Here is a 17,725-nt window from a genome sequence, read left to right on the forward strand (position 1 = left end):
TAATATGGAACATATTTCAGGTGACGAGTTTTAGTTTATTCTCAGAATTTATTTTTGTCATTTGAACTGAGGCAATTAAAGTACAATGGACTGTAGGTATTTGTGTGAACTGGAAACAACCAGTGAATATCAAGTATTCACACACATCTGCAAATACTTGAGATCCCTAAAAATACATAGAACTGTATAATAATAATATTTTAACAGTTCACACACATATTATACGTTAACATACATAAATACATGGAGTAAAAACTGCTTTTGCACTACCACAGAAGGTAACGTCTACAGCCTCCTTTAGCCAATCAGTGGGGAGGAAAATGCATGCAGCTCCTTGATAGGTTGATTCGGAAATGAGAGAAAATAGGTGTCAAGCTGCACTGTGTGGCGGAATTGTTTGTTTTTCAAATATTTCAGATATATGCAATACAGTGAACCCTCGCCATTTTGCGGTTCACCTTTCGCGGTCTCGCTGCTTCACGGATTTGCATCGTGCATTGTGTTCTGCATTCTGATTGGCTAAACAGTCTCTCCGCTTCTTCTCTACCTGTGTGTCAACAACGTTGCGGTTTAATATGTACGTAAAACAGCTTGCCATATTTAACATAATCGATGGTGGAAAGTCGGTTTATAAGAATCTTTTTGCCCAGAAGAAAAAAGAGCGACAACAACTACTGATAACTATGTTCTTCTGTCGAAAAAACACACCTGCACCGCGGGCTTTAGAAGAAAAAAAAAACTGCTACAGAGCGGAGTCAGGATGCAGCGGCTCAGTCAGAAGAGCAGTGAAATACACCTGAGTCACTATTTGTGCTACTGTACTTTGTTTTGTTTTTTTTCATAATCATTTTTTATTTTCTTCGGTTCTAATCCAATAACTCAGGTCGCGGTGGGGCGGCGCTGATCTCCGCAATTCGGGCACGGAATCTGCCTTCCCGTGCCTTCATATTAAAATTATTATTTTACAGTACATTTTATTTGCTAAACAAATGTTTGGGCCTGTAAAAAGATTTTGTTCTTTGGTTTCAATGTATTATGGAGTATTTCATTGTATAATAATTGTAAAAAAATAAAGGTTCCTACTTCGCGGATTTCGCCTATCGCGGGTTCTTTTTGGAACGTAACCAACGCGAAAAACGAGGGATCACTGTATAAGAAAACTGAGAATACTAATGTATTAAAATTATGACTGTATAATCTCCATTCCTGGAACTGAAACTAAAGCTTTATCAAAGCAGTTCTGATGATTAGTCTTTTTGGAGCTTGTTTAAAATTTATTGTAGCTGCATGAAACCGACTGAATAATAAATGACTTCTGATTATTAACTGGTCTGTTTGCTGGCAACTCTGCACTTATTTTTACTGCTGTTGATAATTGGTTTGGGTCATTACTGAAATGAGTTGGTTGTGCTGGTATTTGCAGAAATAAGTGTTTCTGAAATAAGAACACAAGCTCCGTTGTGCAGAGTGATGAATTGTGTCTTGATTAATTGATTCACCGTCTTAACAGTTTGGTCTGTTGGTAGTTTTTCTTCTTCTATACTCACAGGTACACACACTGCCAACCCATCACAGTTCTAACAAACTATCTCCTTTGAATTCGTAAGGAGAGAATGATTTCTGGTCCTACTGAGCAAAGGTGAACTGTGTGTTTGAAGAACGCTAAAATATATTTTAAGAATATTTTCCCAGCTAACGAACAGGTGTGTATCTGGACTGGGTTTTGGGTTTGCGTTATAGCCAGAAGCAATTTAAAGAATAGAGTTATAGTAATGGTATGGCATGCTGTGGTGGCCTTTGGCTGTGAACCCTCCAAACATTTCTTATCTGACAGCAAATTAGAACTGACTTCACTTTTATTACAACAGAGCAGGGCTCTTCTCTTTCTGAGTGCAGAAAGAGAAAGAAATGACTGAATAAAACAGATATCAGATTAAAGTCTGGACTTTGACTAGGTCAGAGACTGGAATTGATGTTTTGCTTCGGATTATTTTCTGCTGCATGACCCCGGTACGCTGGCTCTAAAGGTCATTGATAGGTTTTTATGTTAATTACAAATATAAATACTTAGGACTGTGAGAATCTATGGTCTGCTCTTGGAGTGTGTGTGCCTTTAGCAGCAGGAAGCAAGCCAAATTGGGAGACAGATGGCCTGGAGATAAGAGTGACACCTAACAGGAGAGTACATCAAAGACTAAGGGTCAAAGTTTTATGACCTAGAGGGACATGGAAACTGAAGTTTATAACCCACAGGGGGACGGGAACTGACCCAGAGAATCTCAGGAACTGGAAATGCAGGATGGCACCATTGTTTAAGAAGAGACTCTGTGTTGACAGCTGTGTTAATGTGTTTGCCGCTCCTTCTATGCAAATGATTTGTAACTTAAACTACCCCTCAATGTAATAAATATGCAATTGCAAAGGGTTAGAACTGGTCCGGAGACAGAGATAAGAAGACGTCCCTGGGCAGAGTTCTTCGTTCAATTGTAAGAAATTTAACTGTCTCCCTCTGTTCTTATTTTTGTCCAGCGAGAATGTCAGGTTATAGATCTGACAGTCTTAAACTCAATTCTCCTTCAGGAGTTTCTGCAACGCAGCAGCTGAGACCATCACACTCCCACCACCATTTCTGACTGTTTGACTTCTTAACTCTGAGTATTATGTAACAGGATCCAGTTTCGCCTCATCAGTCAACAAAATGCTTTCCCAAAATGGAATCTTCCAAGTCCTTTGGTCAATCATGACACTGGACTCTGTGTTCTTTCTTGGTGAAAAGGGATTTTGGTTTTGCTCCATGATTTCTTCATTTGTAAATAATAGTTCTCATTGTGCTTAAGGCAGTTCTAGTGACTTAGAAATGGATTTTTTACTCTTTCCAATCTGTAGATTTTGACTTCTTAATGTCTTGCTTTATGAGATTGTTTAGCCTATTGCATGTTGTCAGATAGGTTCTATTTATATGGTTTATAGTCGCCACAGGTCTGGCCATTTACTTAAAATGAATAGCTGGGCTAGCCTAAGCTATCAGCTAATTATTGCTACATATATTTCTAAATATTCCTGAAAGCTAGTGAGAGAAGCATGATAAGGAGGAACACCAAAACAAAATTGTCCAGTTTAAAGGGCTACTGTGCCAAATGCTTCAGAAATTGATGGACATTTCAGAATTTAAAGAAAGTCATACACAAATATAAAAAACATCCATTATTCAGGCATTTAGAAAGTACACTGCCTGGCCAAAAAAAAATTCGCCACCTGGATTTAACTAAGCAAATAGGTACAAGCCTCCTATTGGATAAGTACTGCATAGGCGATTATCTTTCAGCTGGCAACAAGTTATTTAACCCCAGCTGATGCAATGAGTAACTCCTCATTTCTTAAACAACCATGGCAAAAGACACATCCTGTGGTCGTGGAAAAGACGTTAGTCTGTTTAAGAAGGGTCAAATCATTGGCATGCATCAAGCAGAGAAAACATCTAAGGAGATTGCAGAACTACTAGAATTGGGTTAAGAACTGTCCAACGCATCATTAAAAACTGGAAGGATGGTGGGGAACCATCGTCTTCCAGGAAGAAATGTGGTCGGAAAAAAATCCTGAATGATCGTGATCGGCGATTACTTAAACGTTTGGTCAAATCAAATCGAAGAAAAACAACAGCAGAACTCAGGAGTATGTTTAATTGTGAACGCAAAAGCATTTCCACACGCACAATGCGAAGGGAACTCAAGGGGTTGGGATTGAACAGCTGTGTAGCCGTAAGAAAACCTCTAATCAGTAAGGCTAACCAGAAAAAAAGGCTTCAGTTTGCTAGGGAGCATAAAGATTGGACTCTGGAGGAATGGAAGAGGGTCATGTGGTCTGATGAGTCCAGATTTACCCTGTTCCAGAGTGATGGGCGCATCAGGGTAAGAAGAGAGGCAGGTGAAGTGATGCACCCATCATGCCTAGTGCCTACTGTACAAGCCTGTGGGGGCAGTGCTATGATCTGGGGTTGCTGCAGTTGGTCAGGTCTAGGTTCAGCAACATTGTGTGCCCAAAGAATGAGGTCAGCTGACCACCTGAATATACTGAATGACCAGGTTATTCCATCAATGGATTTTGTCTTCCCAAATGGAACGGGCATATTCCAAGATGACAATGCCAGGATTCATCGGGCTCACATTGTGAAAGAGTGGTTCAGGGAGCATGAGACATCTTTTTCACACATGGATTGGCCACCACAGAGTCCAGACCTTAACCCCATTGAGAATCTTTGGGATGTGCTGGAGAAGGCTTTGCCTTGGTCAGACTCTCCCATCATCAATACAAGATCTTGGTGAAAGATTAATGCAACACTGGATGGAAATAAATCTTGTGACACTGCAGAAGCTTATTGAAACAATGCCACAGCGAATGCGGGCTGTAATCAAAGCTAAAGACGGTCCAACAAAATATTAGAGAGTGTGACCATTTCTTGGTGGCGACTTTTTTTTTGGCCAGGCAGTGTATCTGACTACAGCATATTATTGAAAATATTTTTTCTGGCTCTGAGTCAATGCAGCGAGAGAGAATCAGCTGTGCTTCGCAGCAGTTAACAATGTGTTGTTGCACAAAGTTACAATTAACATTTCACAGACTTCATGGGGGCTGGAACAACACTGTTCCATAATTATATGATGTGTCAACTAGATATTAAGGTAATTAGCTTTTTGCCTTTTCAGCTTTGAAGCGTATCGAATGTATATAATGACTGGAGTATATTTTACTTTCTTTATGATTTGCCTGTAAAAGTTTACATTTTTTCTAGGGCTGTCAATGTTAACATGTAATTAATCTAAAAAAAATGAATGAGTTAATATTACATAATGCAGGATAATCACATCACCTATTTTGACCTAAAAGCGTTGTGTGGCTCACAGCAGCGTAGTCTTGTACTGCGGTCAGCAACGCAGAGTTGCAAACACAAGTGAAAAGATGAGACTGCTGCACTCAGCAGCAAATTTCACCTTAAAAGGAACAAGCGATGGACTTTTGGAAATAATCAATATAGCATGTGTTTACTAAAATTGTGAATACAACTAGTTTATAAATAACATTTCTAATTTACGCCTGAAACAAAATGGCTTCTTTAAATTATGAAAGCCTGAAAAACTGAGATGTTTTCTGTCACATTTTTTAACCCCTGTGTTGTCTTGCGAGTCAAAAGTGACTCATTACCATGTTTAGCTGTAGAAAAAATACCCTAAACCATCTTTTTCCAACTTGAAATTTTATGACTTTTCCTAGATTGACCCCGTCATTACAAAAAGTGATGCTTTGTTTTTGTTTATGTGGGCTGTACACCACCAGGGTACAAGGATTGTGTTCTGGGTCATTTTGGACCCGTGAATTATAAAACCATTTAAACACCAGAAAAACAGTTCAAAGGCCACATAAACTCTCTCTAATACATACACACACACCTAACCCTTACCCACCCCACACATACACCCCCTCCCCACACACACACACACACCTACAGACATATCAAAGAAACTAGATTGATGTACGAATTGAATTTGCATTTGACCTGCACCTGCACTCAATCTGCAGCTAACCTCCCACATCACACAAGTTCCCAAACACAACAGAAAACAATCCCAGACATAAATTAGGTATAGAGGACATGAAGGTATGCTGAATCTGGTTGGTTTCTTGCTGACGCCATGAGTAGACGTTTCACTAACAGGTGCTATGTTGTATGTTTGCACATACTGTCCAACTTGGGATCTTCAGCATAAGAAGTTGAACATCTTATGTTGAACAAATTCTTTTGCTGAAGATGTTCAACGTAGCAGCATCTTCATATGGTGAAGAACATCTTCACACTATGAGGATTTTCTTGAACATCTTGTGCTGAACATTTTTAACATGGGATGATTTTCATCTTAAGTTCAATTTGGGGTGGGAAGGACAGGATGTTCTTTGACTTATGTTGAAGATGTTCAACATAAGAACATCTTATGAGTTCAACATCTTATGTTGAGCAGAACATGTTCTTGTGTTGAACATCTCATATAAATATGAGACACAACATAAGAGCTAATGTTAAATTGTTCACAAAATCAAGCTACAATTTGTTTTGTTGTGTTACAAGAGATATTTTTAGAATTCACTTCCTAAAAAAATATAAAGGAATGAACTGTTGACAAAAAAGTTTCTAATTATTGACTTTTTTCCCTTTTCAATATAATTAATTCAGAAGTAATAACTTCACATTTGTATAATTACAATAATAAACTTTTACTGTGTAAAGAAGAAATTGTTACAACACTTGGTTTGTGGTAAAAAGAAAAAAGGGTGTAATGCTGTTGATCGTCTTTTAGAATTGTGTGACCAAAATACATGATAAAGAATTTATTAAACTGAGCTGAATTGATAAACATCAGATTATTTCATCATGCAAAATAGATTTTGGATTTAAAATGCAATTAATCTGCTTTATTTTAGGGCTTTTGTTAGGGCGGGTCATTTTTGACCCGTAGGCAAAGGGGAGTAAACAAAATGTTAGGATCTCACAAGGGTTAAAATGTGCATTTTTTTATTTCAAGCTACCAAAGGTAAGCATGGTGATTAATCGTGATTAATCACAGTGCTAGAGTGTGATTAATCTGATTACATTTTTTAATCGATTGACAGCACTAATGTTTTCTCACAAAACATTAACATGATTGATGTTAATGTTTTGTACTGCTATTAAATCCATATTTTATTGAATCTTCTGAAAAAGTCCACCTTGTGTCTGAGTCCTCCCTCTCTGCAAGGACAGCCAGGGCTGAAGGAGGCCGTCACCAATCTGATATTCCCTGCAGAGCGTCATGTATGGCAGCGTTTGAAGATAAAGATAGAGAAATGCTGTGTGACTCCGGCCAGTGGTCAGTTATTCAGCACAGCTGTGAGTCAGACCATGAGGCGATGTCTTCTGACGTGACACCGAAAGGCAGAGGGCTGCAGCTGCAGCTCACATTGTGCCGCCAGAAAGATTGAGAAGGAGAAAAAAAAGACCCAGCGGAACACGCATTTTGTCTTGGCCAGAAACATGACGAGGGCAAAGGGAGGAGGGTGCACACAGTCATCTGTCGCTTTGGCAAAACAGTCATTTGCATGACAAATGTTGCTCTGTGTGTGTTTTAGTCAATGTGTCCTGCTGCGTCGGTGCTAATCAGCAGAACCTTTTCTTCCTTTTCAACTCTGCTTCTTTCCTCTGTCTCTTATGGAGATGTTTTGATAAATTCAGGGTTTTTTTCTTGACATGAAAATAAAAAAATATGTTTAAAAATGTTGCTTCCTTTGTCTCTAAATGGGCTCACAATAAAGAACATGTTTGCTGCCTATCTGTGAGTTTTATGCAATTCAGTTTGATGTTGTCAAAGTCTTGAATTAGGACAAAGTATGTCATTCTTTAGTAGGTGGAAAACAACAAGGCTCCAATCACACGGGTTGTGAATTTCTAGAAATGTTCATACAAAACTGAGAAAGAGAAAAAAGAACGGCCCAATGCTGTTTTTACTCCCCCACACCTATAAGTGGCGCTAAGTACGAGTATGGGGCATGAAGCCTCCACACAAGTCTAGCAGTAGGCTATAGGGGAAGAAGAATGGCGAAAGTCCGAGTGGACTCTTGGAACCATTCTGACATCAAGTCTTTGACTATGCCAGTAGATTTATATGGGCTGACTTAAGAGCATAAAGATGGGCAGAAAACATGTGAGATTTCATGGCAATTTGAAAACAAATGACATCATAATATTTAACATTTTTGGGGGCGTTTAAAAAAATCTCCCAGATGTTTTTTCACATTACTACCACAACTTTGAATGGGTTGTATTGTGATTTTATGATAAATGCAAACATAAAGCAGTGCATAATTTGATATTAACAAATTTATGATCTGTAAATGACTTCACAAGTCATTTAAGAACTTGTGAAGATATTTTGTTGCATTGCATTTTATCTTGGGGTAATTTGGGCAGGTTTATAAAATCACACCACTCTTTTCTGATTTTAGTTTCTACAAAACATGTTAAAAACCAATCAAGGGTCATGCTGTGGTGGCGCAGGGGGTTAGCACGCCCCACGTTTGGAGGCCTTAGTCCTCGACGCGGACGTCGCGGGTTCGACTCCCAGTCCCGACGACCTTTGCCGCATGTCTTCCCCCTCTCCTCACCCTCCTTCCTGTCTGCCTACTGTCTAAAAAATACGAGCCACTAGCGCCGCAAAAACTCTTTGGAGAAAAAAATTGAAAAAAAAAAACAAACAAAAAAACAAACAATCAAGTCCATTCCAATTCCGTTCATACAGCACATGGTGTTGATCAAAGGCGTAAATCCCATCTCATTATTGGGAGGGACAATAAACAGTCAATTCTAGACTTTTCCAAGATTGGGGGATCCGGACGCCCCCACCCACCTGGGATGCCTTTGTGGGTCATCACACAAAACCCCAGAAACAGACCATATACAGTATTTCACACACAGATGCTCTACTAAAGCGGTCCCCAACCTTTTTCAGTCGCGCGGACCGGTCAGCCCTTCGCAATTTTGCTGCAGAACGACGGGGGGAGGGGTGCGCATCGTAAGTATCGAGTCTGGGGCGGAGGCAGGCTAACCCCCTCGTTTTTCGCAGCGGTTACGTTCCAAAAAGAACCCGCGATAGGCGAAATCCGCGAAGTAGGAACCTTTATTTTTTTTTACAATTATTATACAATGAAATACTCCATAATACATTGAAACCAAAGAACAAAACCTCTTTACGGGCCCAAACATTTGTTTAACAAATAAAAAGTACTGTATAAACTTTTTTTTTTTTTTTTACAAATAACTACTGTACTGTAAAATAATAATTTTAATATGAACTGAAGGCAGATTCCCGTGCCCGGATTGCGGAGATCAGCGCCGCCCCACTGCGACCTGAGTTATTGGATTAGAACGGGAGAAAATAAAAAATGATTATCAAAAAACAAAAAAAACAAAGTACAGTAGCACAAATAGTGACTCACGTGTATTTCACTGCTCTTCTGACTGAGCCGCTGCATCCTGACTCCGCTCTGTAGCAGTTTTTTTTTCTTCTAAAGCCCGCGGTGCAGGTGTGTTTTTTCGAGAGAAGAACATAGTTATCGGTAGCTGCTGTCGCTCTTTTTTCTTCTGGGCAAAAAGATTCTTATAAACCGACTTTCCACCATCGATTATGTTAAATTTGGCAAGCTGTTTTACGTACATATTAAACCGCAACGTTGTTGACACACAGGTAGAGAAGAAGCGGAGAGACTGTTTAGCCAATCAGAATGCAGAACACAATGCACGATGCAAATCCGTGAAGCAGCGAGACCGCGAAAGGTGAACCGCAAAATAGCGAGGGTTCACTGCACTCCGATGTTGTTTTGTTACTCATTCTGCTGCAATTTGGCTCAATTTTGACAAGACGTAACCGGTAAAATCCGGTTTAGGATTTTCATAATAAAAGATCCGGAAGTAGTTCATTATTTCTTGCGCGGCCCGGTACCAATTGGTCCGCGGACCGCCCGGTGGTTGGGGACCACTGCTCTACTAGTGCAGTTTAGAAAGAGAGGAAGATCAGTATTTGTCCAGCTTTGCATGAAGCCTGCAAGCTTCTTACTGTTCTAGGAAAAATAAACAAAAAAACAAATAAACACAAACTTTATATCTGATTTAGAAAGTTGTCTAATAAAAAAATCAATCTGTAAAAGTAAAAAAGCAAGTGAACCAAAATAACACTGGTTACCTCCTGAAGACCATCTCTCTATGATCAAATCCAAACTCTTTACACAGAGCTGCTACTTCAGTGCAATATAGCCTGAGGGCAACCATGCAAGACCCGACTGTCTCTCCCTTAATATTGCCAGTCACAACAGCTTAGATGCTATTGTTTTTACCTGGTGAATCTGTCTGCCTGTGTTTGTCTGATACAGGAAGATGGTTCCCCAGACTACCTCAGAAGCAGGTTTAGCTTTAAAAACACCCTCGGCTGATGTTGACACGTCTCTCTTCATAACACATTTTGTAAACATGAGAATGCGAAAGACCCTCTACTTCACTGTGGGGTTGTTTACTTACAGATCAGCAAAAAGGAAGTAAAAAACTTGGATTGTAGATGTCCTGTTTTTGGTCTCAGAAAATGTTTACCAAATATTAGAGATCAACCAGCATCATGAAGGCCAGGAAGACAACAGACAAGAAGACGTGGAGCCGCATAAAGCAGAATTAGGGTGTTTCAGGTCAGGGTGAGTCCGGTGGACTCGGTTAGATTGGGAACCAAAACTGAAACATTTGCTCCATTTTCAGCTGGTGCGGTTTTCTTTCACACTGCACTGTTAAACAAACTAAACCCTTTGAAAAACCTGTTCCCAGCTCACAATCCGTTAACAAGTAATTACTCTTTATTTTATGGAAATATGGCAAGAAGAAATACATTGTAAGAGCGCATCAACTTAAGAATTGAATGCACTATCATCTAAAATCCTTCTAAATTGTATTGAACTATGTGGTTAGAACATGACACCATGTGAAGAAGTTTTCTAAGTATGAATTAGCAAGCCCCCCCCTTGGCTTGTACTGCAGTAGCACAGTTGTATCATTGGCTCCACCACAGATTCTGTATGTGATCTAAAGGAAAAGGGTGGAAGTGATGCAGCCACTGACGGCCATCTGGCTCCATGTGTGAGGTCAAAGTGGAGAAGGCCAAAGAGTGTCCCATGATTTCCTGCAGTCCTCCCTCTCCCTGCCAGCGCTGACACAGTTACAAGCTGATTGTCTTGCAGAACTCACTTGCCCTTAACGTGCGATGCCTGCTTTAGTTCGGAGTCATGTTGTTCACACATTTAGCGTGCCAGGCCTCGGTGAGGCTACGATCACCCCAGCAGCAGCTGGAGACGTCTATTTGAATCATCTGAATCATAGCAACAGCCACACATTTTTATTGGGTCAGGAAACTGCTGTGTTTGCTGATGTTCATAAGAACTTTCTTACTCTTAGGAGCCGTCCAGCTCATTTTGTTGATGCTGGATCCACCAGTTCAGCTTAGGAATCAGACTGCTAACAGAATGACTTTGGACACATCCAGAGCACTGACTGTCAACTTTTATCTTGACTAAAGCTACTACTGTCAAAAGCAGATTGCAAGTTTCCAGCTCTTGAAGACCTTATTTCCTACTTACTTGGAGAAAGAACTTGTATTTGACAGCATGCTTAACCACAGTCAGGCTTCAAAGCTCAGAAAAACCTCAAAAGAGACACACTAGCTGTGTTTCCATTACAGATGTGTGCAAAAGTTTGTCTATATTCTGCTACTGTTGAAAAAACATAGTTTTGTGTTGTTTCCATTGAATAAGAAATTGAATTAAAATAACACATAAATACACTTGTTTACACGATAAGTCATTAAAAGTCATGGCAGCGATTCATGTAAACAGTCACATGAGACATATTCATAATTCAGTCAATGACACGACTTTTATGAACACTGAGAGCTCTGAAAACAAAAGCACACCATCATCCTCCTACTACTTCCTGTTTTCTTTGTCGACGTTTTCACCAGAAGTAACATCCGGCTGTTGATTTTGTGTGATGTGAAAAACGTGTTTCCAACACAATTTTGCAAAATACATCTATTTCAATATGGATGACAAACCACCTCATCCTTGCTCAAAAACGTTTTTTTAAAAAACGAGTTTCTTCAAACTTGGCTTGTTCCCATTAAGCAAATTTTTTTTTTCAATTTCAAATTGCACAATTCTGTGGTTAATGGAGACACAGCTACTGCGAGTCGATAGGTTCTCTGGTTCTTCTTCATAGGTGAAGGTTTGAATTTGAGCAGGCCACTTCACTTTATTCCTTCAGCATGACAGCAATGTAGAAACTACAGCAGGTTAGGGGCCAGTATATCTACCCATCACTCAAGGCTGCAGGAAGCCATCTACCTTCTTCATGTCACGTCTCCAGCTTCGGAAAATCGTCTCTACCTCCAGTGACTTAGTCTTTGGCTGCCAGGCTTTGCAGGTGAACCATATGGTATCACCTGCAAAACCTGTCATCCTCCTTTTCATAACTAAACTTTGACATTCTGTTCATAAAATCACAAATATGAACTGAGACAAGGGACAGCTCAAACTGATTTGTTTTAGGCCAGTAGAAGTCCAGTTAGGTTTCAGACTTTTCTAACTGGCTTCAGCTTCATCCACCAGGATAAAGAAGTGAGTTATCTACTTCAGGTAAGGTATTAAACCTTAAATCAGACCTTTAACATGCAGTGACATGCTTGACCAGTACAGAAGGACACTGTGATCAATCTGAGCCAACACCCCTCATAACTTTGTCTTTTCCTCCAAAGTATTGTGCTGGATGTCTTAGTGAACCACTCTGCCACACCGACGGAAGAACAGAGTGAGGAGACCAAATGGATTTCATAATGGAATTGAGGTCAAAGGAGTTCTGATTGATTTGGGTTATTACCAGATCTTACCAGCACAAAAAAAGAACCTCATTACAGCTGAGGTTGTGTGTGAAATCCATCATTTCAGCAAACACAATTAAGATGCTCTGTAAATGATTTGGCAAAGCTCAACAGTATTGCTCAGAAGACCGGCATCTAATATAGATACAAGGTTTGCCACTCTTCTGACACTAGAACAATAACTTCAGACAGAGCCACGTGAAAAATGTTGCATCAAAACTGTCATGAGTCCAGTTGATTCCTCTCCATTTTGTCTGTCTTTGCTCCCATCCCCCTCTTTTGTTTTGATGTAAGATACTCATCTGCATTTCCTCTCTCTCTTTCTTTCTCTTCTTCCTCATGTCTTTTCCTCCCTCTTTGCATTGCACACCTTTCCCCCCTGGCTCTCCTGCAACTAAATATAGTGACTGGTGCAGACAGCTCAGCCTTATAATGAATGGTAAGCAGAGCGCCGGCGCTGCAGAGGCATGTGCATTTGGATGAGTTGCAGCTTGACTTCAAGAGACAATGAAGTGAATTCATACAGTGAAGGAATCACAGATAAATAATTTCAAGAAGGAAACAATTCAGATAAACAGAATGTATGTGTACTAGTATTATAGTTGAAGGGAAGAAAAGCATTCATTGCTGCAGAGGATCTGTTGCTTTGGCACTGATTGCAAGGATACATTTGTCTTGTCAACTGAACAAAAAATGTAACTTTTATCTTTGCGTGAGGGGCTTCTGAGTGGTTTCCTTACTATGGAAATGAACACAGGGCTTCTCCCTGTTACACTCACAAAATTTATATCAAGTGGAGCCAGAGTAGACTGACTCCCACAGAGATAGACTGGAGCAGTACCCACGTATAAGTGGAATAGCAAGAGCAAAGCAGATTTTGCACGCACATATTGTGTGGGAGTCTCCAGAGCATCAGCTGCTCCTGTTTATGTGAGGCAGCAGCATGAAGTGCAGAAAGGCAACGTGGGAAACATTTACAGAGGAGATATTATTAATAACTCTGCTTTTCTGTCACCAGCACCTTCACAGGATTGTTGTTGTTCTGGGGTCACATGTCACACCAGAAGCTTTTTGAGCAATACGATGACTGGACATTCTCATCATGTTTATATGTGCATATAATGGTTTCAAGAAATGTGGCCACATTGCATTTTATTTTTGAATTTGAAACCATTTCAGGCCTCTTGAAATTGGACCCAAATTTGAAACAGATTTGAATAGGCTCACCAGAAATCTGGAAGAAATATATTCAAAATATCTAGATGTATTTAAGTATTACACAAAACAAAAACACAACCAAAGGTTGCATAATACCTCACATTGTTTTTGTCCATAAATCACATACTGATGGCAGCACATTGCGCCTAGATAAACTGTAGACAGGCAAATAGGAATGATAAAGCTCTTAAATTATGATGAATCAACAATCCACTGTTCAGTAACTGACAGACTTGCATTTCAATATTCAGTTTATTACAAAACAATTATAATAATCCACTGACTAATATTTGTTTTCTCACTGTATCTACAGGTTGTTAGAAATCCGAAATATCAGAATGAATTTAAGAATAGAAGAACAAAAAAAAACATAAAAAATTGAAAACAAACATAAAATAAAGATCTGCGGTACAGATGTGAGCAGTTCACATTCTTTGTTCATAATTAATAAAATATTCTATTAGTTTAGCAAAAACCTTTGATATGAGCACTTAAATTTATAAGGAGGTAACATTGTTTAAAGGTAAAATGAAATGAATGATGTTCAGGTAGATCATGGAGAGTGTTTGTTTTAAACTTTGGCTTTGAGGTGAGTATATTTGAATCTTTTAATCAAAATAAACTGAAATGAACTGAAATATCTCATTGACTGTAGAGAAACAAAAAGCCTGTGAAACTGCCCATAAAACACTAAGTATTCCAGTTTAAATAAACCTGAATGGTTCTTATTTAACTCCTCCTTAAAAACAATGCCACTGTGGTTTAGGTAGGATCGAACGTCGACTCGTTGTTGAATGTGTCTGAATTGGTGCAGTTAAAGTCTAACTGGTGGACTCACCCAGAACTCCAAGCCGGTAGTTGATTGTGATGACGATTACGTTCCCGTAGCTCGCCAGGATGCTGCCATCGATCATGTTGCCGGTTCCCTCCAGATAAGAGCCTCCATGGATGTAAACCATGACGGGCTTTAATCCATTCTCATCATGAATATCTGAGGAAAAGAAGTCACAGATCAGAAAAAGACTAAAGAAAAACAAGGTTACTACATTTAGAAGTTAATTGGCCAAGATTGTGTTCACAATTTACTCAAAGTGAGGTATATTCAAAGTTTGCAAAAAGAAACTATTATTATTATAACTATTTATTTTTGGGTTGCTGTTAGTTTTTTGCAAAAGTTTTATTATTGCTTTATTTACACATTAATATAACAAACTACAAGCATCTACAACATATTTAGACAAATGCAGATTGTAATTTTTCTGATGAGGAATAAATTAAAACACCCCAACATTTGTTCTTAAATAAAATGGATGGAATCACACACACTGTTGCATCTTATCAGAACCCCATGATTAAAATAGCATTACTCAGCATTTGAAGGAGACATCCATTTTGAGTCTCACACATTTAATTTGATGCTCCTGACTGTTGAAGTGAGAGTGAAGCACTCTGGTTTGGGGCTTTGTTGCTGCAGGAGGGACCGGTGCACTTCACTAAGTAGATGGCAGCATGGAGAAACAATAGATAAAGTTGTAACAAAAAATTCAACCAAAACATGAAACAAATAGAAAGGGAGTTTCTCCCTCATCTTATATTATGGAAATATTGAAGCAATATGTCAAGAAATCAGCAGGAAGTTAAAGTTTAGAGAGAAACAGCAATTCCAATTGAACAATGTCACAAAGCACCATAAAATACGAAGGGGTTTAAGGACAAAAATGTTGATGCTCTGGAGTATCCATCACAACTGGATCTCAGTCTCAGTTGAAAAGGTGCGTGGGACTCCAGTCCCACCAGGAACTGGCCAAAATTCCAGCAAACTATAGTGAAAAACTTATGAAATTAAACATTTTCAGTTTAAAAGGCAATTCTACCAAGTAGTAAAAAACAGAGTAGAAATTCTGAATTTTAAGAATAAATTATCTAAATGATCTAAATAATCTTCTAATTGTGTAATCCGTAGAAATGATTTTAGTAGCTCTAAATGACCTCAAGCAAGAAAAGCTAGTCAGTAACACTAAACTTTGGTTTCAACATCATATATTTAATGTTCCGTATTGCTAATATCTGATGTGCTGGTAGTCAGTGATAAATAAACCAGTCCATTGAAAATATAGGAAAAATCTGATGATTAATGATTTTGACATTTTGTTGAATCTAACAGGAACTTAAGTATCCAGTACCTTAAAGGACAGATGGTGTTAGAAATATACTTTGAGTTCCTCCAACAAATCCTGATGAGCACATCATGGTTTAAACCCTGTAATCCTTACATCAGTCTGTTCTCTCTGCTCCATTTGTTATTTGTGTAATGCACTGGGAATATGGCAATTATGGCAGATGAAAACCTTGTTTATGAAACTCTCTGGTTGTGATTAAGCAGGATGATTAGCAAATATGTATCTGGTATCTACAAAACATGAGAGAATTTTTTATCAGAGAATGGAAGGAAAAAATACTTCCAAGTGAAAAGTGTTTGTACCAAATCTGAGAGCAAAGGAGGCACTAGCATTTTTACCAAGAATTCACTCAATATTTGGCATTTGTTGTAACTTTTTTTCACCTCACTCTTTGAACCGCAGGGTTGAAAGGGAAGGAACATCAGAGCAGTCCTTCTGATGCCTGGTCTCACTGCACTACAGCAAGTTTTGGTTTTACCTGAAACCAATTCCTGAACAAATTCATTCACCACAGCCCTGCCAGCTCAGAAATCTCTCAAATGTCATTTAGGATGGAAGTCTCTGCCAGTGAAAATTGTAAATCGAAAGCAGAGGTTGGGAGCTGTTAGTATGAAATATCCAAAATGAGGAAACCGAGCTTTAATATTTGCTGGTTATAATTTGCAATTTCACTGGAAAGAAACAGGTGTTTCTTTCTAAAACAATCTTTCTTATAGATTTCGGTGGTTGATGACAAACAAGAGAACAAATTCCATTTAGTCTGACACTGAATCACTAGTTGAGGTTCACCAGTTCAGCTAAGTGATGAAGACGCCATGCTGAAGTTTCCCTCTTTGTCTTCCAAATGTAAAAATGGTCATTTTGACACTTCACTTTTTGTTTCATCAGACTACAGGACATGTCTCCAAAAAATAAAGTCTATGTCCCTGAGGACATCTGCATACTATAAAATATTGCTTTTCCTCTCTTTTTTCACCATCTTGAGTTTATTTTTCTGTGGACACTGCAGCTCCAGCAGTCAGACTGTGTCAAGCAAATGTCTTTTTTACAGTGGATGGAATTATCTGGTTCACTACCGTGTTAGAAAAGAGAAATTGCCATAAACAGTACATGAAACATCAGTAAGCACAAATAGAAAACCACAAATGGTTAAAAGGTTAGCCGCTAATGATGCTAAAGCTAACATCTGCTTTGTGTTTGTTCAGATTCAATTTGTGAAATTAGTCTTTGCTGCATTTGATCATCTCTTGCTTTCAAACTGAATTACACCAACACATTAAACTTGAACTTGATAATTGTACGCTGGAAATAAATTATTTCAAACACAGATTGGATTTATGAAAACAAAAATGAACCGATTGTTTTCAACACTCTCTCATACAGAAAGTACCACAAAATTCAACAAGAACAAAAAAAAATAATTTCCCTGGACTGTGTCTATTGGTCTTAAATTAGATCTTCTATGTGCATACAAAATATTAATCCTTCTTCCTGTTGGTGATGGTGCAAAAAGATTTGTTTGCTGTAATACACATGAAGCACCTCAGTAGGTCTGGCACAAATCATCAAAGGTAGGTAGCCACGAGGCAGGAAGAGTACATAATTCTCCTTTTTTACAGAATAAAAACTAAGGCCAAGAAGTCCTGAGCAACCCACAGAGAGGTTATGAATGTCTGCTGTACTCTGAGTTGTTGCCCCTGGCTTAGTAAAGCCCTGCCTCTATTCCTCAACTCCTCACCTGTAACCAAAATGGCAGAGTCAGAGGTTGGGGTGTAATGGTGGGGGGGATGGGTTGATGGGTGCTAATGGTAAGCCTTGGGAGGATCTGAGGTCAGAGCC

At 38.9% G+C, this 17,725-nt stretch overlaps 1 protein-coding gene across 1 annotated transcript in view; it reads right to left on the minus strand.

The window, feature by feature from the left end:
* Positions 1-17,725, minus strand: part of nlgn4xa (neuroligin 4 X-linked a) — a 123,881-nt gene that overhangs the window by 71,330 nt on the left and 34,826 nt on the right. The window contains exon 3 of the mRNA XM_032556504.1: positions 14,545-14,697. Within this exon, the coding sequence (XP_032412395.1) occupies positions 14,545-14,697 (153 nt within the window). The remainder of the gene's footprint in view (positions 1-14,544; positions 14,698-17,725) is intronic.

This window comes from Xiphophorus hellerii, chromosome 24 (assembly GCF_003331165.1).
Source record: "Xiphophorus hellerii strain 12219 chromosome 24, Xiphophorus_hellerii-4.1, whole genome shotgun sequence".
NCBI lineage: Eukaryota > Metazoa > Chordata > Actinopteri > Cyprinodontiformes > Poeciliidae > Xiphophorus > Xiphophorus hellerii.